The 25,466-nt window shown below is 43.0% G+C and overlaps 2 protein-coding genes and 1 non-coding gene across 5 annotated transcripts in view; 1 reads left to right on the top strand and 2 right to left on the bottom strand.

Moving 5' to 3' along the window:
* LOC119019258 (junction-mediating and -regulatory protein-like) lies at positions 1–16,116 on the top strand. Its single transcript, XM_037097704.1, has 10 exons — positions 1–834; positions 4,101–4,274; positions 9,378–9,528; positions 10,186–10,355; positions 10,460–10,625; positions 11,011–11,180; positions 11,446–11,529; positions 11,622–11,717; positions 11,809–12,355; positions 12,983–16,116. The coding sequence occupies exons 1-10, from the start codon at positions 1–3 to the stop codon at positions 13,288–13,290; spliced, it is 2,700 nt and encodes an 899-aa protein (XP_036953599.1). The 3' UTR covers positions 13,291–16,116.
* trnaq-cug lies at positions 6,680–6,751 on the bottom strand. Its single transcript has one exon. It is a non-coding gene; the product is annotated as a tRNA-Gln (tRNA).
* The window catches only part of homer1b (homer scaffold protein 1b), a 22,902-nt gene continuing 12,776 nt past the window's right edge, over positions 15,341–25,466 (bottom strand). For 2 of the 3 annotated variants that reach the window (XM_037097706.1, XM_037097705.1), the window contains 5 exons: positions 24,734–24,882; positions 19,713–19,869; positions 19,368–19,478; positions 19,202–19,282; positions 15,341–19,090 (listed from right to left, as the gene is read on the bottom strand). In XM_037097706.1, coding sequence (XP_036953601.1) covers positions 18,899–19,090; positions 19,202–19,282; positions 19,368–19,478; positions 19,713–19,869; positions 24,734–24,882 — 690 coding nt within the window. In that variant the 3' untranslated portion in view covers positions 15,341–18,898. Of the gene's footprint in view, positions 19,091–19,201; positions 19,283–19,367; positions 19,479–19,712; positions 19,870–23,404; positions 24,469–24,733; positions 24,883–25,466 lie in introns of those variants that run through there. The other variant, XM_037097707.1, reaches the window with a different exon arrangement.

Below are 25,466 nucleotides of genomic sequence, written 5' to 3' on the forward strand. Positions count from 1 at the left end.
ATGTCCTTCACAATGGAGGATAATTTGGAGTCGGGGTGGGTAGCCGTCCGACCGAATGCGTTTGAAGAGAAGGAAAAGCACAAATTTGTTTTCATCGTGGCCTGGAACGAAGTGGAAGGTAAATTTGCCATTACGTGTCACAACAGGACGGTGCAGAGGAGAAGCTTTGGTAGGGACCCTCCAGTGGAGGCGACCAGCCTGGATGGGGACAAAACAAAATGGCCCGAAAGTCCCGTCAGGGATAAAGTATCAAGGAGCCCGAGCAGAGGAGCCAGAGAGGCTGTGGATAAAGGCTGCAGCCCTAAAACCAAGTTCGTGACAGCATCAAAACCAAGTCCTGTCAAAATTCAAACTGTGATTAAATCTGCAGCGTCCCCCGTTAGTCCTGATATTGAAGTGTTAAGATCACTGAGAGAGGACCCGCTGTCCCCGTCACTGGACAGCTTGGACCTGGATGAACTGGATAGCCTGAGCAGGGAGGACTGCAGCTGGGCCGGGCTCTTCTCCTTCCAGGACCTCCGGGCCATCCACCAGCAGCTGTGCTCGGTGAACTCGGACCTGGAGCCCTGTCTCCCGGTATTTCCGGAGGAACCAGCCGGGATGTGGACGGTGCTGTTCGGCCCGGCGGGAGTACCCGAGACCGAAATGGATGAGCTCTGCTACAGTTTACAGTTGTACCTTGGTCATGCGCTCGATACGTGCGGATGGAAGATACTTTCGCAGGTTCTGTTCACGGAAAACGACGACCCAGATGAGTACTATGAGAGTCTGAGCGAGCTGAGGCAGTCAGGGTACGAAGAGGCGCTCAGCCGTGCCACAAAACATCTGCAAGAGGTGAGAGTTTCTGTGATCCTCCCACTGGATGTCCATGTCAGCTTCGTATTAACATAATATGTGCACAGTCTTTTTCTGTAACTCTCATTCATTCAGGTGCCAGACACCAGGCTTCCTGCCGCACTGACTAATTGTGCTGCTTGACGCAATACCAAAATGGTAATGAGGGTTAGTGTGATGCACTAGTCATTATAAACTGAGGTAGAATGGCAATTAATGGACATACTTTCCCAATTCTATCCTTAAGTACAAAACAATCCAGGAGACCTTTACAGAAAAGGTCAACAACAGTGGGTTAACTATAATAATGTGTTGCTGATCTTCATAAGTCACACAGCCAACAAAATAAACATAGTCTAAGCATAATTGTGAATGTATATATTTTCGTTTTCTTTTGGGAGTGATGTTACAGTAAAAGGTAAGTTTTCTTTTTCTTCATACAAAATCTCTGTCAAACTGAGTGTAGTTATGTGTACCATACAGGATATGGATATCACATAATTAATATTCAAAGGAGTGGCTCTCCAGTCAGGACACTGCACGGAGACCTAATAGGTCTTAGTGTACATGAACCTATTTGTATTGGTATACATGATTCATCTAAGGTTGTTTTAATGTGAATTTTTACAAGGTAAACCGAACGATAAAAACTAACCTAGTGCCTAATGTATTATACATCTATTAGGTAAGAATTTGTAAGATTAGGTTTATAAGTACAGCGAGTCCTCTGTGGAATATTGTATCCTCAGCATGGCTGCTGTCTGCTGCTTACACAGCTGAGAGAGTCCAGTGTGTGCGCAGACACACACACACACACACACATATACACATACACATACACATACACACAATTTTATCAACAGAAAGTGGATATTTCTGCTTTATCAGAAGATTTTTTAACAGTATTTTTCAGAAAAGACTTGAGGATGAAGACTAACTGGTCACATATTGAATGTCTGCCCTACCTATGTTTAAGAATAGCACACAGCCACTGTCCTGCATTTAGCTGCAGTTTCTTTATTATTCAGAGTATCTCCAGTATCTTTTAGTGGGCCTTTTGGTTATTTATTTATATAGACTCAAATAACACGGTATATTTCAAATTTGTGCCAACTAACATCCAGTATAGAATTGCCAGCAGCGCTCAACCAGTGTGACGGATATGTGGTTGTGAATGCATTTATTAAATAGCTGTACAGGATGTCTTGAAGCTACACTAGTAATAAACACTTCCGTGAAACATTTCTGCATGTATATGAGACAAGTAAACTACTAGAACTGATGTTTACAATGTTCTGTTTTGTATTTTTGACTTGACACAGTGGAGACATAATCCAGACACATCACACACTCCAGGCCTGCTCCTCTTACACCAGCAGCATCTAGTAATTGAATAACTGATCTTTATATAAACAGACATTACACTGATACTCTCACATTGTGCCACTAATCAATAGCGTTAGTTACACAGCCTTGACTTATAGAGCCAGACAGTGCAAGAGGTCCTCTGAGACACCAGGTGAGAGAGTGCTTCAGTGGAAGGGTTTCCATTTTAAGCATCCCAGCATAACCCTGCGTCATTATACTGGCTTGTACATCAACTTTGAGTGTTACCTATGTTTATGGAATAAATATCTTTCAAATACATTTAACATTGACAGAGAAAATTCTATTTTAGTCTAACCAATCCTCTAATATACACATCTTCAGTGACATGCAGCTATGTGCCTGTGGCCAAACACAAAGTGGGTGAACTAATCAGCGTCCTATGAGCAACCACCAGCAGCAGTGGGTGTGGTTTAGATTTGACTACCAGCGAGAGAAGCGATCATTTATTTAAAAACACAAATGGCACCTTGATTGAGGTGAGCGTAGATGCTGCTATAGCCTCAGTTGTCACAGAACCAGAGGGTATATTTTATTGAAAGAAGAGCAAAGAATGGAACTGAAGGCTTTTCCCGATAGGAAGCTCGGTATTATGGTTCTTGGCAGTTCGGTTTACCAGCTGGCTCCACCGGTAGTGCTTTCCAAATGTCTGCTCTGATTGGTTGCAGTTAGCCCATAATAGATGGTTGTAGACAAATGGTTCATCTAATCACCTGCCAAGTAGTTTTTAAAGTACCAGCCCTTTTCCAAACAGTTTCTAGTGGTTTCTTTCTAGGTGTAGCAAACCATCAGGTTATTCTGACACCCTGAATGACCTGAATTCATAAAATTGATAAACACACCCTTTTTTAAGCTTGCACTGCTCATGGCTCTAGCAGAAACAGGTCACAGTGTAATACATTTTATATGTGCTTGTATGTTTAGTGTCTTTGGTAAGACAGAGTCAAGAGACTACATCCATTCATGCGGGTTGTTCATATAATGGCTGATGCGTTCCCCCTCTGCTGGGCTTTTAGCCGCCAAATAACCCACATCTCATTCCACCAAGTCAGTCCCACACCCACTTCCACTTTTACATTTCAGGGACATGCACACACACTCACATAAAAAAAGACAGAAAACCAGACACATGAAGCTTTGCCTTACTGCCCTTCCTGAGCAAATCAAACAGCAGAGCTCTCGGTCACACAGAACGTTTGCCAACCAGCCCGAGCTAATTTGCCACAATTGTATCAATACATGTCTCTCACTCTGTGGGACTTTCAGTTCAGTCTGCACATATGTGCATTTATCCTGAAGAAATAGGAGGAGCTACTGATCTTATTTAGCTCTTTATTCAGTCAGTCATTCAAACACAGTCACAGTTTGTTGTGTTGAGGATCTTACACACTCACACACACTCACACGAATGCACACGCACACACATAGACACACAGACTGGCCTATTGATCCCCCCCAACTCCATTTGAGGGCCGAGTTAATGGCTATTTCAGTGCTTGCTGTTAGCCTACAGGATTGTTCAGTCCGGCAAAAATGTGTGTGTATCGATCTAATTCCCAGCAGCAGAAAGGACTCTGCTCACTCAGCCACACTCTGTGCACTGAGACTGCACTCAGATATACTCCTTTTTTTACAGTGACACAAAGCATCCTCTTAGTCACACAATGAGGTGCAAGTTTCTATTCACTGCCGAGTGACACGGAAAGATGTGTTTCATCATGTTCTTTGACTCTTGTATGCTTGTGCTGGGCTTATTGCTCACTGTTATCAAACTGTTTTACAGGTAACAATATGTTATTTTATTTGTTAAGTTGTTTGTACATTAACAAATGATGTTTGTACATTAACAAATGACCTCCCTGTATCTGAATGTCATACAGCTGCTGGAGAAGCACAAGGCCATGGACAGTATGGTAGAGCTGTTGGAGCTATATGAGGAAGAAGATCAAGCCTACGGAGGCCTGCTGGAGGCCTCGACACAGCTGTACCAGTACCTGCTGCAGCCCTTCAGAGACATGAGGGAACTAGCAATGCTACGCAGACAGCAGATCAAGGTAACAATTTGGGCCTGTTAAAGATTTCAGTTTAGGTGTATATACATCTGTGCACGAGCATAGGGAGTCAGTACCTCAAGTGATAGTGAGTAGGGCTGCAGATAATGGAAAAACTGACTATAATATAACATAATATAATATAATATTTTCTTTTCTGCAATTCTGCGGGCTAGCAACAGTGACACCGATTTACTGAGGGGTGAAGCTGGTGTATTTCTGGTGTATTTCTCCTCCACTGACCAAAACAAACTGGCAGCTCAGAAACACACTGAGCGTGGATGTCACTCACTAGCAACAAAATCTGTCTATCCAATAGTAGCGGTGACATCCAGCCTGGTAAAAAAAAGGACTAAAAAAGTTAGTGTTCTTTTTGTGTTGTTTTGTGGTCATTTGACCCTCTTATTGCAGACCTTGTTAGCCATCATCTGACTCCTGGGAGTTATATGGATGGTGTGCTAAACTAGCATGCATGGGAAGCTGACTACTACGCACATGGGCTGAGATCCAGTAATGTATCTCTGTATTTCTTTGACATGCACTGACATGGAGGAGTCATAAAACACAGTGGATGGTCACAGGAAATTCTCATGTCTCTTAAAAAAGGATCTGCTGTGCATGTGTGCCTCAGTGTGCATGTGCATGCTTGCTTGACTGTGATTTATATTGCAGAATGAATTTGCAGTATTCTGGTAAGATGCCCCATCCTTAGTAAAGCACTGTGAGGATGGTCATATGTATCTAATTGCAAAACAAAGATGGAGACTGGTGAATGCATAAATGTTGGAAAGGCTTTGTTCAGTTATTGCAGTGCTGATGGCACATTTATATTTAGCTCACTGAGTCACACACAGCAGCACGAGTAACAAAAGACTTCGGTATCACGTTACTACGTAACATCCGTCAATAAAGGCGCAAACAGACACAAATATACATACACACACAGCTTTTCCCAGCCTTGGATGGAAGCAGCTTCCTGTCAGTTTTTTCCTCTTCCACATTATCTGAAATGTTTGTGGGATTGTGGCAGTCAGGGTTAAGTGACATACTGTGAGCTGGAATGGAGCAACGTGAGTCTCCAATTTCTCACAGACACATGAATAAGTCATGTTATGTGTGACTCTATAGGTTTGCTGCAGGTAGAGGCTGAGGCTGACACACAGGGACCAGAAGGTACACAGCAGAAATGGAAAGATGTAAGCCATGATTAAAGAACTTTCCATTTTAGGAATGTTTTGTATGTGTAGAATTTAGGAGGATCAATTGGCAGAATTGGAATATGGTATTCATCATTACATTTTCATTAGCGTGGTATGTTTCTACATTTTCCCCGAATAGACAAAACAAACACTTTTCCTAGAGTGGAGATTCGTGGCCACATGTGTGCATGGAGAGGGTGAGAGGAGTTGTAATCAGTTAGTTGCTTACTTTTCATTACTTATTATAACTAATGACACGTGCTACATTACATTTCTTGTAAGGAAGTTCTGCCCAGTGTAATTCCAGTTGAATACTATGCACTGGGCAGCACTGGACCAATAAACATTTCCATAAAGGAACTTGGGTGGTGCTATGATAATGGCATAATGTAATATTAATGCTAGATAGTACACTAACATACCTGCAAACATTGTAGGCGAGCTAAAGATGGTGTGAAGTCATTGTTGATAGTTATCTCAGCACTGCCTAGTTTTGACAGCTTGATTGGAGTTTGGCACCTCACTCACTCTAAGAGACAGAGGGTGAGGGGCGTCTCTCTCTGTCCATATCATATTATTTGTGTCTGTCGAAGCGGGTGTACAGAAGTTCAGTACAATAGCTGAAATCCACCAAATGATGCGTTTTTTGTTATCTGGTGGGTTTTTGTGGTCAATGACAATTGGTGTCATCGTCAAAATGACAAAAACAGTTTGATGTGGAGAAAATCGGATGCCTAATGGATGCGAAAATTACCTTGAATTTGGTCGACATGATGGAAGACAATCTGTTGCTATGATGAGATAATTAAGATCAGTGACAAGATATAGAGGCTAAAGTGCCAATTTCTAGCTGATTTACTGAAAGGATGCTCTAGTATGCCCTTTACTTTCCACATTGCGCTGCTTCAGATGGCCTGTCTGTACTGTGGAGGCACTTCAAAGGCTTAGTACTTAGATTATAGACTAGAAAACCTGCGTAATGTCATGTAACACTTACATTTCTCTTACAAACCAGGAAACTTTCCCCACTACCTCAGATATAGGTCAAAGTTGACAGTCAACTGTGTTAGCGTTACCTCAGATCAAAGCGTAGTTTTTTTTGCTTGAGGCAACTTTCGGGTGTTTCTCTATTGTTGCATTCTTTGTCTTTATATTCACTGCAGCTCATAAACCCCTTAGAAAAGAGGATTGAGTATTTGAAAAAGTTGCAGGTCCCACCGAGATTTGAACTCGGATCGCTGGATTCAGAGTCCAGAGTGCTAACCATTACACCATGGAACCGCCTGTCACCGAACTGTGGGGGTGCACTGGTTGAACTCATATTTCCGGGTCTATTTATAACCTACAGCATCAGTAACTCAGAAACAACATTGTTTTCTACAGCTCTTCTCCGGTCTGTCAAAGTCCGGATCATTTGTAATTATTTATATCTTTTAATTGAACTAGTGTGATAGAATAATTTGAAACAAATTCCAAACTCTGCTGTCTGCCCTTATCCTTGTTAAGTGATCTAACAGAAGAACTGAGACTGGCAGTTTTTCCTTCTCAAAATACAGACAAGAATAACAGGTTTGAGCAGATAACACATTTGAGCTTGCCATGTAATGTCTGTACAGAATGCATGTTCATCTTGTACTCACATATAGTCTGAGACATTCTTACTTTCAAACGCACGTTTTCTGTGAGATATTGCCAACAATTTGTGTGAATGTCAGTGTACAGTACATCGAGGGCAAAGGTTGAGTCCATTGTAACAATTCACTTTTCAGTGAAAATCAGTTTCCAAATACGTTAACTACATCAATACTTATACTTGTTTGATTATAACCTAAGATACAGTAAAACATTTGACTAAAATGAACATGTTTGTGCCATGTAATGTCAGTTCTCCCTTCTCATTGTGTTTTATCAAATACCTCTTTAAAGAAATCCACAAATCTAATGAATAGAGTACATAGGAGTATATTGTGACATGGGGAAAGAGTAAAGGTTACAGGAAAAAAGGGTTACTGTAATGTGTGAGCTGGAAAATACATGTACTGATTCTCAACCGATAAATTAAGATGATCATTGAAGACAAAGAGAGAAGAAAGAGGATTCTCTCCTGTCAGTGGTGCAAGCCAGAAAACAACGTGGACTGTTCAAGATGATACATATTTTAACATACTGATAACAATCATAAATCCTTACAAATGAAGTAGCTTGTTGATAGAGAATGGCATGAGGCTAGTTTTCTGGTGGTAGAAGTCTCAGTGTATCTAAAAAGGTCTAAAATTGCACCATGGGAAGGAATTCAGAAAGGAAAGCTAAGGAAGGATCACTGGCAGCCTGAAACCAGGAAATTGCAGTGGTAAATGATACGGGTGCACTGCTGAGTAGTGCAGCATGAGCTGAGGTGCAGCGGGGTTACTTGGGGTCGGACGGGGATGTAGCCCTGTAAGCTTTGCTGCTCACAGTCCTTCCTTGTGCTGCCTATGCACGTTTTGTTGCCCTCGTACAAAGCAGGTATTTAATTTTACTCTGTTGCTCTGTGTTAACACTTTGCCAGCATTTGGTTGACATAGGAATGTCATATTACCATTATGGTCTTTAACTATCGTCAAATGGTCCTATGATGCACTAATAAAGTACCGGTAGGTGGTTTAGTTGAGGACAAGTGAAATTGTTACTTCATCATGTATTCTCACTGTATTAATTCATTTTGCAATATTTAAATGCTGATTTTGCTTTTGCAAGCTTGTTGAAAATGGGGTTAGTTTAAAAAAAAAAAAACATCAGTCCGCATAAATGTATTCATGTGTGTTTGAATGTGCACATGAAATGCTGTAGGGGTAAAATACTGCATATCGTCAGTGCTTTCATTAGAGTCTAGCTCCCTCTCCAGGCCTGCTTCTTTGGTGAAACCACTGAGAGAGGGTGTGCATTTCTAACCCATCCTGTTCCTCAGAGTCTGCAGCCATGTCAGTCAGACAATCTGTCTCTCCATCATGTGTAGAATATATTCAAAGTGCTGTCATGAACACTACCAGGACTTCTGTGTGTAATTAGGAAAACATCTCTATCCTCATGATTTGTCCCTGTTTTTGAGAAGCTTATTCGCTGTTGCCACTAAGTGGCAGTAATGTGTGCCTTTTGGAGCTCCAACTAACCTCTGAGCCTCAAGTAAAAAAGAAGCAGTGTCATCTTACAGAGTGGGTACATGGTGTGCCGCTAACTGCCCAGCATTCTCAAGGCTGCATCCTTTGTAGTGTGTACACAGAAACTGCCGTATTCATATAAATTAAACACATTTAAAAAGAGATAAAGCCTTATCTCTTTTTAAATGTGTTTAATTTATATGAATACAATCGTATTGGTTCATCTTTGAGAGTTTGTGCTTTCCTGGTGTTATATTTTGTGGTGCTAAACCAAATGCATATTTTCCAACTGCTGAAAACCCAAATGTGTAAAGAATGCACACACAAATCAGGACCAAGTTTAGGAATCATACTTCTACCAATTTATTGTGAACGTCATCAGAGTATCATGCATGGATCAAGGCATGAGTTCTGCCTAGTGGCATGACAAGCATTAGCATGTTTGTTGACATGGCCAGAATAAACTGGTGAAATTGCCTTGTTAACTCTTCTGTACTGAAGATTTGTGTGATTTTTTGCGCTACATTTATACCTTTGGGTATTCAGCAGTTGAATCCATTTGTATTCCATAATCTCTAGATCCTTTTTTAAATATCGGCATGCTATATACTGTATCCAGCAAGGTACAGATTGTTAAGAGTTTTCAAAAATGCTTGACTATTTCAATGACCTGTATGATTTACAGGGTAAGTCTTTTCCATACTGCCTTACTACAGCCTATTGTTGTTCTTAGCCTTGCTGACAAAAATGTGTCCATCGTCTCTCAACAGATTTCTATGGAGAATGATTACTTAGGCCCAAGGCGGATTGATGCTCTTAAAAAGGAGGACTTTGACTGGCAGAAAAAAGCTCAGGAGGCGGTCCTCAACATCCAGGAGTTTACTGTAAAATACTTTGAGATCACTGCCAGAGCCCAGAAAGGTACAGTACGCCGTCACTGTCACTGCTAATGTCAAGTCAATAAGGCAGCAAAGGAATGACTTTGAATAATCGCACACACACACACACACAAACACACACTTCGTGCCAGCACTGGCCTGCTATTGACCTGTGTGTGGTTTTGATCGTCAGGGCTAATGTGATTTGGTATTAATGAGGCAGTGCAGACAGCCATGATTTGACGGGGACAGGGGGAAACAAGGACAACCTATTGATCAAACAGCTCTGCCAGCAGATTGTCTCTGTGCAGGGTTACTCCACACTGTGCCCTGCTCATACCAGTTTTCTCCCTTTACTGATTGGACCATTTATAATCTGACAACTATTAGATCAAAATTGTATAAGTTTCAAGTGGAATCCTCAAACTGAAACTAGATTGAAAGCAGTTGCAATGTCCAAATGTGGCCAATAGATGTCTCCCTCCACATTATTGCAATACACCTTTACCCCTGGGAGGCTGAAGTCATCACATTAAAGGAAAAGAAGTTGTGGGTGACATGCCCACTCACAGTACCAGAGGAGAAAGTTATTTGATTGTGTCGGTGACTCACTATCACGTGAGTGGACATCGTTTTGAACTGTGTGGAAGTTTAACTGCCAGCAGGACTTTGTCTTATGCTTGCTTGTGTCTGTGTGTAGGGGTGTATGAGCGTATGAAGGTGGACCAGCGTAAGTTTGGTAAAGCTTCATGGACAGCGGCGGTGGAGCGCATGGAGAGACTCCGCTACTCTGTCGCAAAGGAGACTCTGCAGCTCCAGAGAGCAAGGGAGATCTGTCTGGACCAGAGGAAACACACACTTCGAGAGGAGGTGTGGTAGTAACACTAGACACCATACAAAATACATGTGCACAGACATAAACGCACAGACACAGTTGTTTTGTGACTTGTTTTTTTTTTGTCCTGTCCCCTCAGATGCAGAGTCTGTGTAGCAGTGAGAATGCCATGGCCCTTTTAGACCACATGGAGACACAGTACTATGAGCTCCAGCTCCAACTGTATGATATCCAGGCTGAGATACTACAGTGTGAAGAGCTGCTCCTCACTGCTCAACTGGACAGCGTTCGCAGACAGATCACAGGTACTTTGGGCAAGTTTACTTGCTACTTTTGGACTGATTCTTGCTTACAGAGTACTGACATAACGCTACATTTCTGAATAATTATTATAACTCGTTACATTTCTGATGTGTAGTGTCTGTCGCACACATGAAAGATTATTGGCCAACTGGAAAAAAAATCTGGACAAACAAGTAGAGAAACATTACAAACAATGGCTCTGTCATGCTGTGAGGGGCATTTTGCTAGCATGGTTTAGGTCCACTTGTCTCTTTAGAGGGAAGGATCACCGCAGACAACAACACAAAGTTGTTCTGACTGATCACACTTATCGATGATGAAACATTTCTACCCTGCTGGAAGTAGTCTTTTCCTGGATGACAGCGTACTATGACTGTGTGTTTTCAGAGCGTCAGGATGAAGTGGTGTACTACGACACCTTTGAAAGTGCAGATGATATAACAGAGGATGATAATACAGAGAGGGAACAGTTGCGCAGGCTTCAGGTCAGCGCTCGACAGCTGGAGGCAAGAAGGGGGCGCATCACTGCCAAGCGCTCTTACCTGAGGAACAAGAGGGTGTGTAGACTTTACTCACATTCACACTTGTTTTGATTCCTATAGTGTGTCCTGGCTTCTGAATACTGTTAGTTCAAGTTAATAAATGTGTAGAATAGAGAGTGTATTTTGCACTTTGGTTGATCAGGCTTCATATCCAAGTAGAAATGTGACCTAAAACTGTGTCCAGCTTAGCTACTCTGCTTTACTGGAAACACATGTCAACAGGAAGCTTTGTTGCAACGTTGTCTTATTGTTGTGTTTTATTTCTCTCGCCTTCCTGCAGGAGATTTGTGTGTCCAACCACACTCAGAAACAGCAGAAACGTCAAACCATCAACAAGGACTCTACATCCCACCAGGTCTTACGGGTAGATGTTTTTTTTTATATATAATGATGTGACTTTATACATCTAAATTGCTGTCAGTAACTCCTCTTCTCTAAACGTCTGACTTTCTTAAGCTGAAAAATGAAGAAGAAGAAGACGAGGAGAGGAAGAACAGCAGAGTTAGTCAGGAGAGACAGAGAACTCTGGACAGACTTCGTACTTTTAAGCAGGTACGTGCCCGCCTATGAATCTAAATATCCCAACATTTTTCCTTTGTTTTCTTACTGATTGACTTCTGTGTCTCCCTGTGTGTTTCTCCAGCGGTACCCTGGTCAGGTGATCCTGAAGTCAACTCGACTCCGTGTGTCCCACACCAGAAGAAGAGACCGTGGAAGGAGCATGGACATGAGTAGCGTGAGTGAGAGGGAGGAGCGCGTGGACTCATTCTGTGTCCAGACCCAGAGCCAGCCGCTGTGTCTCAGTACCAGTGTGCAGACGGACCCGAGCCCCAGCTCCACGCTCACCACTCAGCCCGTCACAGCCCTGACAGCATCCCTTCCTCCGCTGCCTGTACCTAGTTCTGCTGACTCCTCCTGCTCTCCCTGCTCCCTGTCCTCACTGCTGGCATCCCCCATCTCCCCTCCCCCTCCGCCGCCCCCTCCACCTCCTCTGCCAACAAAGGAGGAGTTGTCACCTTCTGAGAGTCCGGGTCGGCATGGGCACAAGGTTGAGGTGAAGAGTGCAACAGAGGAGCTCTCCCTCTCCCCACTCGGCCCATTTATCCCTCGCTTCTTTGACAGCAGCCAGTTGGTGAGCGCCCGGAAAAAGCTGAGGAAGACTCCAGAGTTTGACTCACACAGCAGACGAGGTACTGGAACCATTTGGTACCACAGTCGGCACTACTCGAACTTTCTCCAACTGACGCTAGCAGATTTTTGTTTGATGTGCCGGATTCTACATTTTCTATTCATGTCTGTTCAGTTTTGCATGACAATTAGCCAGACAATAAGAATATAATATGTGAATCCATACTACTGTCAGTGGTAAACTCATTTTTAACAAATCACATAGTGCAGCACCTGGATAGAAAAACATTACAAAATCAAATCTGTCCTCATTTTCCTGCTCACAATGAGAATATAGAGCTCCCGTATGTTGTCTCCTCAATAACTGCTGCCTGCTCCAGATTGTCTTCAGATATTTCTTGCATGCTTGAAAATGTCTTGCCATTTTAAGCACAATAGTAGGAAGAATGTCTTGAATGTAAAGGAGGTATCTGCTTCACTCTCTATTTTGAGGTCTTTTTGAAGTCAAATATATGACTATTTGGAGTTTGGTTACCTGTTTGTTCAGTGCAATTGCAGATGGTTTTAAAAACACATCTTAAGATAATTAGACATTAGAATCTGTCTTTGATTGGTGTGCCGTGGGCTACAGATTACCCAGTTACTATGGCCAATCACAGTCTGCCTTTCCCTTCTCTCCCTGTGTGCAGTGAGCTCACCCATGGATGAAGTTTTAGCCTCCCTGAAGAGAGGCAGCTTCCACCTGAGGAAGGTTGACCAGCGGACCATGCCTCCTGCTAAGGGTGACGATGACCCCAACAGCATCCTGGTTCAGATTCGCAAGGGGGTCAAACTTAGGCGCGTCCCCAGGAAAGAGAGAAAAGACCAGGGAGAGCTCCCAGCCTCTACTGACCCCCTGACCAGGAGCATCCACGAGGCGCTGCGCCGCATCAAGGAGGCCTCACCAGAGTCTGACTCTGATGACGATGGGCTGGCCGGCCCTGACTGGGACAGCTAGGGTTGAAGGCTGAGACGCAACATATAATATAGACACAGACGCCTGCACACTCTGGCACTGCACGCATTGTACTGTACTGCACACAGACACAGACACACACACACACACACACACACACACACACACACACATACACACACACACACACACACACACATGCAAAAACACATACATACAGTCATACATAACACTCGCAGCCCAGTCACATTATGTAACTAGTGACAATGCCAAGGCCTGAATCATATTGAATATCACCAACTCACCAAATGCTCTGAAGGTCTATGGTCAACCTGTCCATTTGTTTTTGTTACACTACATTCACCATCGCGAAGGACATTATTTGTATTTTTATTTCTGCTTTATGTAATTGTGGTTTTATTCCCGTACTGTAATCAGATCGTGATGATGATGCCATGTTTGTTTTTTTATTTTTCTTTCATGTCTACTGTAAAGCTCTGCACTGGCCCTTTGTGGCTACATTACCATTAAGAAACAGCACTTAGCGCATTTTTACACCAACACTGAAACAGAAAGCTATCAGCGCTGTGAGGTGTGTGATTATTTTTCTCCACCCACCCCAAAGCATTAGGAATGAGAAACTGTAACACAAATATGTTGTGTGTGTGTGTGTGTGTGTGTGTGTGTGTGTGTGTGTGTGTGTGTGTGTGTGTGTGTGTGTGTGTGTGTGGTTGATTATTTGCAGTCATGATGAAGATCAAAACAAATGGAAGATCCCACTGAACTGGATTTACAGTCCATTTACATACCATTACACCATCAAACATCACCTCTGCTGACACGCTCTTCTATTTTTATTCAACCAGTATTACTATGACTGAGCCAGACTATGCTGCACAGCTGGTTTTGTCCCAACACATGTGGGTGTGGTGATGTCTGACAGACCATTGCTTGTCAACACTGTACATCTATTGTAAATCCTTTAGTTTGTAATACCAGATTCATGCCCTTCCCCCACTCTTTTCCTCGTCTGGCCTTGACTACCCCCAACTCTCACCCCCCCGTCTGGATGAGGGAATATGTATCGACCCATCTGTTCGACTGCAGCATATGGCCTGGTGACTGGTGGTAACTGTGGAGGGTCACAGAAGGTTTATCACGTGTTGCCACATCTAGACAACATCTCCGAGCAGAAGCTGGTCACCTTGAGTCGGAGTAGATTAGGTGAAGGGTCATCGGCAGAGCTGCGGCGTGTCTGTAGCGAGGCGGAGGTCGTGCATTCTTTGTAAAGTGTGGACAGACTTGGTTGGTGATTTCTGAACTTCGTATGTGGGATAGTCACGGCAGAGCCAGTCGCGCTTGTTTTTTTAATGATGGATGGTTTAGTGGGAGGCTCGATTCTCTCAGCACTGTAGGGAGTAACTGTGGGCTGTGGAGCAGATTGATGCGGTTTCTCATGCCATCTTATTCACTTTCTCTCCCTTCCTCTTGCATCTTTTTCTAATTTCTTTCTCTGCACTCAGTGGGCAGGAGCACACAGCGGGAGGTCTCTTACTCACAGTGGTGGGAGTGAAAACATGCTCATGCACACATGGGCTCATGCACCAAACTCAGCCAATATGTGCAGAAACACTTCTGTGGGAGAACCAGTGAGTGGTTTCACCCCCTCTAATGTACCTAGTACAGTTTCTGAATCACTTTATGTGTAAATGAGTAAAATGTTTTTGGTTGTCTTTTATTCACTGGTCAAACATTATATCTGTAGTAGATGAATAAGTTTGAAAGCACATGTGAAATTGGACCTACAGAAGTGTGATGGCAGGCTTAGCGGCACAGGAATCCACCATCCATGTTGAAGTGAAGCAAAAAGATGTGGATTCATAAACTAAGCTCTGACTCTGGAACAGCCTCAGCATGTCCTGTTTTAAGTAGCTTTGATGCAAAGATTTGTGCTTTTCCTCTTGTTCAAGTGTCAAGAGCCATTCACAGATTTATCATGACGCAGACAGAAATGTAGTAAGAACCAGCATGGAAGTATATGTCACATTATAAGCTTGAAAATAGCTCAGTGCTAAAGAGAGTTGTTTTTTGGTTTTTTTTTTTGCTGGCAGAGAAAACCTGAGGCACTTTTACACGTCCTCTGTCACTATCAGCACAATGTTCTTCCATGGTACCCTCATCGTGTAGCATGAGACGGAGATCTAACCCTAACCTGACTCTTGATTTTAAACCGAACCCTGACCTTGTTCGACATAATGTCACCGTAACTGACGAGAGTAGATTTTCCGAAAATGATTCTAGTGCAAAGGTTTACGCTGCTCCACCAAACAACGAGCTCAAAAGTTTTTGGGAAACTGCTGCACATTTGCCTTGAATCAACTACCCATCACCTGACTGACCTAAGAAACACACTGTCATGTCTTTAACACTGATCTGTGAATAACCTCAACTCAGCTTGTCTGTCAGCTAACTGTAATTTTTACATTGCATTTCACTGCCTCGGTTGTATCTTGTTTTCCAAAGCATTTCAAGCCAAATTGTGTTGTGATGTGTTTGCTTCTGAACATTTCCTATGTAGACCTGTTATCCACACAGGCTGACTATATGACCCCGCTGTCTGAATAAGCCAGTCAGTCACTTGAGAAGTGCAATATCAATATGGAGAATACACAAAAAAGGATGAAACAAGTTAATGGGTGATAATGAGGTCAGATTAATTGCCTAAAACGACAGACTTATTAAATGTTGCAGTTGTGTTTATATATTTTGTGTGTAAACACACTGTTTCAAGAATACCTTTCTGCCTTTAGTCCTTCCATTTTATTTACAATCTTGCCCCTGCATTTGAATAAAACCTTGTGAAGCAAATTCTGCGATTGCCTGTTTCTTTGTTGAATGATTTAGTTGATTATCTGTTTTAAAAAAGAAGAAGAAGAAGAAGAATGAAACAGAAAAAAATACATTTGCACACACTGAATTTTGCGGTCACTGTATTTGAATATAAAACATAGCATTTCTCAGTTCACAGAGGTGTGTTCTCAGCCTGGAGGGGCTGCTGTCTTTGTTTGAATTCAACAAAGAATTTAGTTTGGCTGAAGCACCAACATGTGTGTCTCCTGATCGCTCTCTCTCACTTTTTTTTTTTTTTTTCCCACCAGCATTTGGTAAATCCCTCAAACCTGCACACACACAAGTCTCACCAATCTATGAACATCATTTGCCTGAGGTACCTCTTTAATATCAGGAGTTCAAAATTACTTTAAATAGTCAAAAATATTGCCAGTCTTCTCATACCTCTAAATACAATAATAATACCTACATTTAAATACCATAAGTTACAAAACAGGAGAATGAAAAGCTTCTTATCCACTACTGTACAAAGGCATTCATTAACAATAGCATTAATATCAAGGTATTCCATCTCTGTCATTCGACTGTCAAAGATAAACCAGAAAGAAAAGAAATGGGTAACTTTCCCCTTATCATGGGTCTTATTCCAGTGTATTAACCTGTGTAACTAGCTACAATATTTTAAGTACAGAATTATGCTGTGCCAGTATTTAATGAAAATCTCTTGATGTATAATATAGTTACAACAGTGTAATAACACAGTGCAAACAGGGTGCTCAATTAAAAGGTAAGATCAGCAGCATTTCATGTGACACTGTAGCTTTTTCAAAAATTCAGTGGTTTCAAAGGAAGAGATTTTAAGACGCAGTTTGGGATCGTACCGGTTACAGGAGCTGCTTTATAAGTGCATGTTTTGGCATAGGATGTTTGACACCGTTAACATTGTGTTGTTACGCATTTTGAATATATACTGAAGAGGTCTTCATTGTTTACCTGCAGACTCGATACTCTATGATAACTATGCAGTACTTCTTCGGTGGGTTAATACACAACAATAAGCCACTGCAGGGCGTAACTGCATTCGAGTTATCCATCCATTCATTTACAATGCTGTCATGAGTAGAAAGTTGACTTATACAGTTCTATTGTTATATCATCGGTGTTATATCCTGTGTAAAAAAAGATTAGAAACTGAGTACAGTTCTATGTTCACCCGTGAGGAGTGAAATTCTGTGGCCAGCTTCACTGAGGGTGGAGATTTTACGAACACGTAGATGACACTCTATAAGCCCTTCACGATGCACTACTTCGTCCTGACAGGGCTGCCACACAGGTTAGCGGTCAACAGTAGTATACTTTCTGTCGGACGGGGGGATCAGCTGAATTGCATTTGACCTATCTGCATGAGTCCACTGAGTAGAGTACCTGATAGAGTAAGATAGAGGTGTCGTATAGAGCCTGTCTGGTATTGCTCAGTGTGTGTGTGTGTGTGTGTGTGTGTGTGTGTGTGTGTGTGTGTGTGTGTGTGTGTGTGTGTGTGTGTGTGGATATATATGCTTGTGTGTTTGTGTGTAGGCCTTGATGTCCAAAATACGGGGTCTTTCTGTCACAGCACAGAACAAACACACATATTATATACAAACATGTGTCCACGTATATGTGCTTTGAAGGCACACACTATGTCGAAGGTCAGGCCTTGTTGGGGAACACACTCCACACTGAGTTTGGCAGGAAGACAGGTCAGTTGTCTGTGACGGTGGAGGCAGTCTGGATACAGGAAGTCTCATGTCATATCTAACATGGGCACGTGCCCTCTTAAAATTTCTGTGTGGCACGAACGATGCCTCAGGAAGATTCAATACTCATCTAGCATGTAGGATTTTAAATAAGCTGTGGATACATTGCAGTCATTCATCGAAGCAAACTTCATCTCCCAGCAGCCCTGTGTGTCCAGGCTGGGGAGCAGCGTTGATGTTTTTCGAGAGCCGTCCTTTAATTCTCTGTTTCCAGCGACACTCCTCTGGCAGCCCGAGCTCAAACATGGAACTCTGTTCCTCTATGCAGCACTTCTCTGTACAGTAAGTCACTTTGGATCAAAGCATCTGCTAGTTAGAGGAGAATATTTTGGGGGGATTTGGCAGCTTTGGCGCAGTTCTCTGAGTCTTAACAGCAATTATTTCCACATGACTTTCAACATTCCCCTTGGGGGGGGCAGTTTAGAAAGGAAGAAAAGGGTGTGTGTGTGTGTGTGTGTGTGTGTGTGTGTGTGTGTGTGTGTGTGTGTGTGTGTTGTGATGCTGCAAGCTGTGCTGCAGCTCTCCCAGTAAAACAGCAGATGGCACTGAGGCACAGTTCTCAAGTTAACTCTTTGTGAGTGCTGGGTGGGTGGATTGGAGGTGGGGGTGGGTGGATTGGAGGTGGGGGTGGGTGGGGGGTGGGGGCGGGGGGCAGTTGCAATGTGCCATGACAGGAGTCTCTACAACTGGAGATATCAATTCAACCGAGGTTACGCCTACACCAGCCAATCAGGAGGCAAGATGAGGTAGTCCCTGTGTTGTTCTGAACTACAGGAGTTCCTGCGGTTGGTTGGAGCCTGATGCCTGCCAGGTATAAATGGGGGGTTAGCTGCCCTTTTGGAGCAAAATCATAAAAGGGGCAGTGTAGTGTCTCAGTTTGAATGTGTGTGGGTTGTAGGAGGAAATTAGGGCGTGTTGTGGAGAGAATAAATGTGGGTGTGTTTGGGGTGTCAAGGTGTAAATCATCATATGGTTCTGTCTGTGAAGATCGGGCAGCTCCGTCTCTAGCTGGCCTCCTCTATGAGCCGAGCCAAGGTGTCTCTGAGCTCCGTCAGCTCAAAGATCTTGCCGTCCAGCAGCTCCAGTAGCGTTCGCAGGCTCTTCCTGAAGTTCTCCTGCTCCTCTTGGTTCTCCTCCAGCCGCTGCTCAGCTCCCGCAAGCTGCTCCTCCAGCACCCGACCACGCAGCTCCGTCTCCTGGAGAAGGAGAGACAGACACATTGTCGGTAGGATCGCGACATTAGGAGGTAAATAATGACAACATGTGCACCAGCACTTTGGAGAATAATCACAGCCCTCGTCATTCACCTCGAGTTTCTGGGTAAGGGTGTCTTTCTGCTCCATCAAGTCATTCATGTTTTCCAATTCTTCTTTCAACTTTTCCATTTCCTGGGGGAAAAAAAAAACAGATTATTATGGCAAGAATGTAGGGTGATGTTGCATGAGCCATCACATTTTAGCAACGCACACACACCTCTTCTTTATCCCTTAGTGTAGTCTCCAGTTCCTCTATGGTTTGGTTGAGTTCAGTCTTCTGGGATTTGATCACCGGGGTCTGGTTGCTCTGGCACTCGAGCTCTGTCACCTAAAAGGACAATTTGATTGATCGAGATTTAGATCCACAGGGAGTGACTGGCACAGCAGAATCCTATGTTTCATCTCCAGACTACCCCTGCCTTTCTCTCCCTCATGACAAAAATGCTCTGTTTTTCTTCCATCCTCTCATCTTCACTTCACACCGTCCCTTCCAAATGATCACACCTGTTTGATTTTAATGAATCACACACGAAAACAAGCATTCCTGTGTCCTGTCCCTCACCCGTTTGTGTAGTCTCTCGGCCTCCTCCTGATAGGCAGCCAGTTGTTGTTTCCACTGTTTGACGTTGGCTGTGGACTCCAGCAGAGCTGCTGTTAGCTTGGCATTGTTCCCCTTTAGTGCCTCCAGCTCAGCCTCCCAGTGTTTTGTCATGGCGGGGCTGCAGAACACAGGTATGAACAGACTGTCAGAGTACCACAAACAGGGTCCAAAACTATCTAAACATAGGTGCTTATGTTTAGATAGTTTCGGGTGTATCTGATTAAAGATGTCTGAAAAATCATCAATCAATCAATCAATCAGTGTGAAGTTGTTTATATGGTAAGGGTCCATCCATCCATCCATCCATCCATCCATCCATTTATGAATCTATTGGTCTACTTTCGGTTGTTTTGTGGTAATGCTGAATTGTTGTTCTTACTGGTCTACTTTGTGGTGGTTTTGAGTTTCTCTGTAGTTGTTTTAAATCTCTTTGTGGTCATTGTGAGTCTCAGAGGTCATTTTCATTTTCTTTGTGTTCATTACAAGTACTGCTATTGTGTATTTGCCTCTCTTGGATTGACAATTTGCAGGCAAATCCCAGGGCCCCACAGCCCCTTACACCAATGTGCCTGTGCCCAGCAAACCCAATTCAGCCATGCATCCATCCATCCACCTTTGCTCCAGTACTGAAGGCTGATAAAGGTTGAAGCAGGCACTCAAGCCGGAGGTCGGCACTTTCAGGCCAGTAGCTGTGAAAGCAGCTGTCTGCCACATGAGCTGTAATCTGAGATTATATCCTCAGACTGGCTGGAGCCTAATCTGGTCCAGCTACTCACAGACGAGAAGATGAGATGAGAGATAAGGGAGAAGTGATTGAATTTTATAATGGAGGGGCATGTGTGGGAGAAAAACACTGGTGGGGGGGAAATACTTGCATATGGGCCGGGTGGTCGATAGTTCAGAGTTGAAGTGTAATATTAGCTATGTGTACATACACTCAACTTTCTGGAGGGGAAATGTGTTCTGCTGTGCATCTCCCCTGTTAGATCTGGGCACTGCAGGCATTCATTTACGTAATGCACACTCCCTGTCTCTCACATAATGCATGACTAGGGCAACAGAATGTATGAGAGACCTGAACGGTGTTGAGTACTGACATCGAGTCAAGTTCCTTTGAAAAGGAGCTCCAACTCCCACATACTTCACAGTAATTCCTCACAGCGCAGGAAAAACAGAAAAAAAAGGAGCTTAGCTCTCTCAAGGAGTGAAGAGGGTCTGTGCATGACCCATTACAATGTTGTATTCAGTTCTGTTCTGCCCCCTCACTGACACACACACACACACACACACATATACAGTATATGCTCACACACTGCAGCAGTACTCCACTATGCCATAACACCCACTCTGCGAAGAGTAAAAGAAAGAAATGCCCGGATCTAATTCACTCATGACTCCCACGGCGCCTTCAGTTCTTACACAACAGCCACCCCCTCTTGTGAGTGCAAGTGTGTCTGCGTGTGTGACGCATAGGAGGGAGACGACACTTCATCCTACACATGCACATATCAACTGACACACAACCGCTCACTCCCATACACACACAGACAGACACACAAGGAGCGATGCTGTCACCAAAGCATGCAGCCCCGCCAATGTATAAACCCCACACACCAGCTCGGAGAGCAGGAGAGCAAGCGGGACGTCAAGATGTGAGGATGGAGACAGACGGAGAAGGCATGGGAGAGCGATGGAGGGAGAATTAGAGGAGGGAAAAGAGTGCAAGATGTTTTCACACTGGTGTTCATCTTCATTAAATTACCCTGGCTGAAAGGTTTCAGGAGGGCAGTCGAGCACAATTCTGGCCGAAGAAAGAAGAGAGGGGCTAAAGGTGTGTGAGACACATGGAGGGTAAGTTAGCTGCTGCTGTATCACTGAACTGCTTGTAATGATGATGTTATTATGTGCATAATATGCATGTCTTTTATTGAGTTGATTGATCATTTAATGATTTTATTAGCTTTTTATAATTTCCAGCTGCTGGTCATTATGTAATTCTAGGCCAATTGTGATGTTGAACTGAAGAAGGAAATATGTTTGTATCAGCCTGAAACTGTGAACCCATGTAATATATTTGATTAACATATATTTTTAATTCTCTATCTGTCACAAAAAATTGCATTTGTGTTAAAGTTTCTTGTGAACAATATTCTGCCACCTGAAGCTGAATATGTCATGGCAAGAGACAGCACAATAACAGACTATGTGGGGTATCAAATTTATTCTTTATTGCATTTTAAATTAATTTGATGCATTCTGGATTTACTTCTGAACATTTTTGTGTTATCCTGTATATTTTTGTACCTGCTGCCATTATGCTGACCCTTGAATAAAACATCAACTCTCTTTTTTTGTCCTTTTACTACTTCACAACGTTAAGCACAATAATTATCCTCCTAGGCTTGATAAAGATACCAAACACAAAACATAAACTTGTGGGACACCGACGGTTTTCAAGAGCCCTCGTGCGCTTTCTGCTGCGTCCTGACCGCTGAACATTCTCAGGTAGGTCCTTCATTCTCGCAGAGCACTTAAAGAAGCAGGGAGCCTGAGCAGTTGCCATGGCAGCACTGGAGGAACGGAGGCGCTCGTGGCACCCTGACGTATGACATCGGCATCGTCTCCGTGCGCACAAGCCTACCACCAACCCACTGACACACGCCTACATTCTCCAACACCAGAGGACCATTCACAGACAGCCGAGGCAGTCCCAAACAAAAGGTCTTCTAATATTCAGAAAAACCATTCAAAAACGACTCCACTGCAGACCTGCCAAACACGCCTACATCGTTCAATTTTTAAAAAAAAACTCTCTCATAGCCCTGCACACAGCTCATCCTCCTCTGTCTTCATGCGCCCCCCTGCACCCACACATACCTGCCCACACAGCCCAGCTAAGCACCAGCATGGTGTATATGATATCACCATCTAAATCCAGACACGGCAGAGAAACTAACCAGGACCATTGTAGAGGTCTCATTAAGTATCATCATGTAAGGAAACAACATATAATGTATCATTTTCTTTTTGGCTATTAAATCAAGTACAAGGTTACGCGCCACTACAAAAATGAACAGAAAATAATATTCTAACTGCAGTTTGAGACGCACGAGGGGCTGATGGAGCTACTGTAAAAGGTGTCAGACATGTGAAGGGATGCACACAGTCGGTATCAAATTGAGGAAGAATTATAGAGAGGAGAGATAGAAAAGGGGTTGCGTTTTTTGGTAAAATATCTGGACAGTAGCATCTGCCCTTTCTGCATATGCCTCTGAGAAAATGTGAGACTGAGGTTGCTTGTTACATCCGTGGTTGCCATCGCGAATGCTGAGAGTCGACCCTGTCTCCCACGCATGCAGCATTAATAGACACATCGGCAGCAATGCTGCAGCAGGCAGTGGGTGTCCTCTCTACACCCCGCTCTCGCTGCACACTCAGATCTGTGTAGCCCTACAGAGTTCATGATGAAGCAGTGGGGAATTCTAAGCATTTGCGCTCAGGCATGTTCACAGCTTTACAGATCTTAGCACACTACCAAAAAAAAAAATACCTCTGTCTCCTATGATCTCCACAATGACCTTTGATATCGGAAAAATGTTTGCGTCTCCTCTCAGACATCCAAAGTTAAGCAGAAAAGAATGATAATACATAAATAGATTGATTGATATCTTTAATTAATAAGAATCTCAGCCAGAGAAATAATTGAACGAGTAACACAAGATTACAGAGAGTTTACAAATGAAAAGACCTGTGTACAGTTGACTACAGGTGACAGTAGATGGGAACATTTCCTCTCCTGAGGTAAAAAAACACTCACTCAAATGACTCAAACTGATTGTTCAAACCCTCCCGTTCTGTTTATTTATTGCAGTGAGTGTGTGTGCAGTTGGTGGCAGTTTAGGTAGCAGTGACTCATGTACAGACTTTACACAATGCACCTCTCTCTTCTGAAACACACACGCACAGACGCACACGCACATACACTCTGTGTGTCGATCTGTCCTGCTCTCTCTCTGCCTCCCACTACCCACAGTATGTTATATAAGCCTTACATAAATGCTCCATCGCCACCTTTTTTGGTGGTGAACCTCTTAGCCACACCTCTTCAGAGAGCCATTATACAGATCACACATATTTACATGGCACTTTGACCTCTTTATCTTACACAATCTACTGTATATGAAACAGCACTGACAATCACAGGGAAAAATGCATTATCAATTTCAGTTTGAAGTCCGCTAACAGGACACAAAGACAGCAGGAATGTATACAACAGTACTGGTGCATGCATAGAGATATTATTGCATCGCAGTAGGCAAACATAAGACTATAAATATATGTGAGTAAAGAACACCAAGCATGCTCAGAATGGACAAATCCTCAGTCAATCCTGAGAAACACTTAAAATAGCATCTTTTGCTGGTCCAAGTGAAGTGTGTGAGTAAGAATGTCGCCGATATAATTCATTGCACCCATATTCCTCCTGACCGGAGCGATGGCACGCTGTTGTTACCTTATCTGTTAGCACCTAACAAGCAGGCATCAGGTTTTGTAAAGAGGACCCACCCTGTCGCTGACCTGCATTCAGGATCTTATTTTTTGGAAGTTTGTGCCTGAACATTTTTTTTTTTTTTTGCGTAGTTATGATGTCGCAGTAGTCAGGACTGAATGACATCCCTATCAGAAAGAGCAGACCCGACAAGTCTTATACTGCTCCCTAGAGAGGAAAAACACGAGAGAGCAGCAGTGAATAGAGGGAGTTCACTACCATGCTGACATGCAACGTATATAAGTAGGTGCACGTGGACAAAAACAAAGATATAGAAAAGAGAGGTATATATCTCTGCTTCAGAAAAACAGGGAAAAAAACTCATCTATGTTTGCATTGTTCGTGTGTACTATGTTTGTCTGAGTGCAGTAACATCTGTAGTAAACATGTCAACAGAGGACAGTGAACACATCATGATGGATGCTGGATGTACCTGTGTGCAAAGGCCAGTGCGTTCTGCGCTGGCCCTGGAAGGGCGTCTGAATTGGGAGTCGTGTCACAGATTTCATCTGTGCCGTTGATGTTTTCCATGGGCGGAGTCACCGGGGTCAGAGGTGACGAGAGCTCGCCTCCTGGAGACTCCTACATGTGAAACAAGATTGTTCAGCTGTTACTGCCACAAAAGACATCAAATAATTATTCAGTCAGTTGTGATTTTGAGGAAAGACACAACTTTTATTTGGAAAGCTCTACACCTAACAAGTCAAATTTAGACATTTGTTAAATTTTGCGCTAAATATCTACATGATAATTAAGTAACTCATTTAAAATAGTAATGATTAAATTCATAGCAGGTTCACAACAGCTTTAACATCTGATACATTCTAGTTCCCAAGGTGCCTGGTTGCTTCCAGAGAAACAGCCTTAGGTGCAAACGAAATGGTGCATTTAACATTTCCAAAAGTAGAAATGGTGATTTGTTTAGATGAAATAGAGAAGGACCGGGTTGTATTTAGATTGAGCAAAGATAGACGCCATAGCTGAAAGATATAGGATTACTCAATTGATTGTTTAGCCTATAAATCCTCAGCACCAGAGCCCAAGATGATGTTGTCAAATTTCTTGGTTTATCAGATAAACAGACCAAAACCCAATGATAATTATTTAACAGTAATCTAATAGTCAATTTTTCCCTTGAAAATGACTTAAACAATTAAACAAAAAAA

Source organism: Acanthopagrus latus, chromosome 5 (assembly GCF_904848185.1).
Source record: "Acanthopagrus latus isolate v.2019 chromosome 5, fAcaLat1.1, whole genome shotgun sequence".
NCBI classification, from domain to species: domain Eukaryota; kingdom Metazoa; phylum Chordata; class Actinopteri; order Spariformes; family Sparidae; genus Acanthopagrus; species Acanthopagrus latus.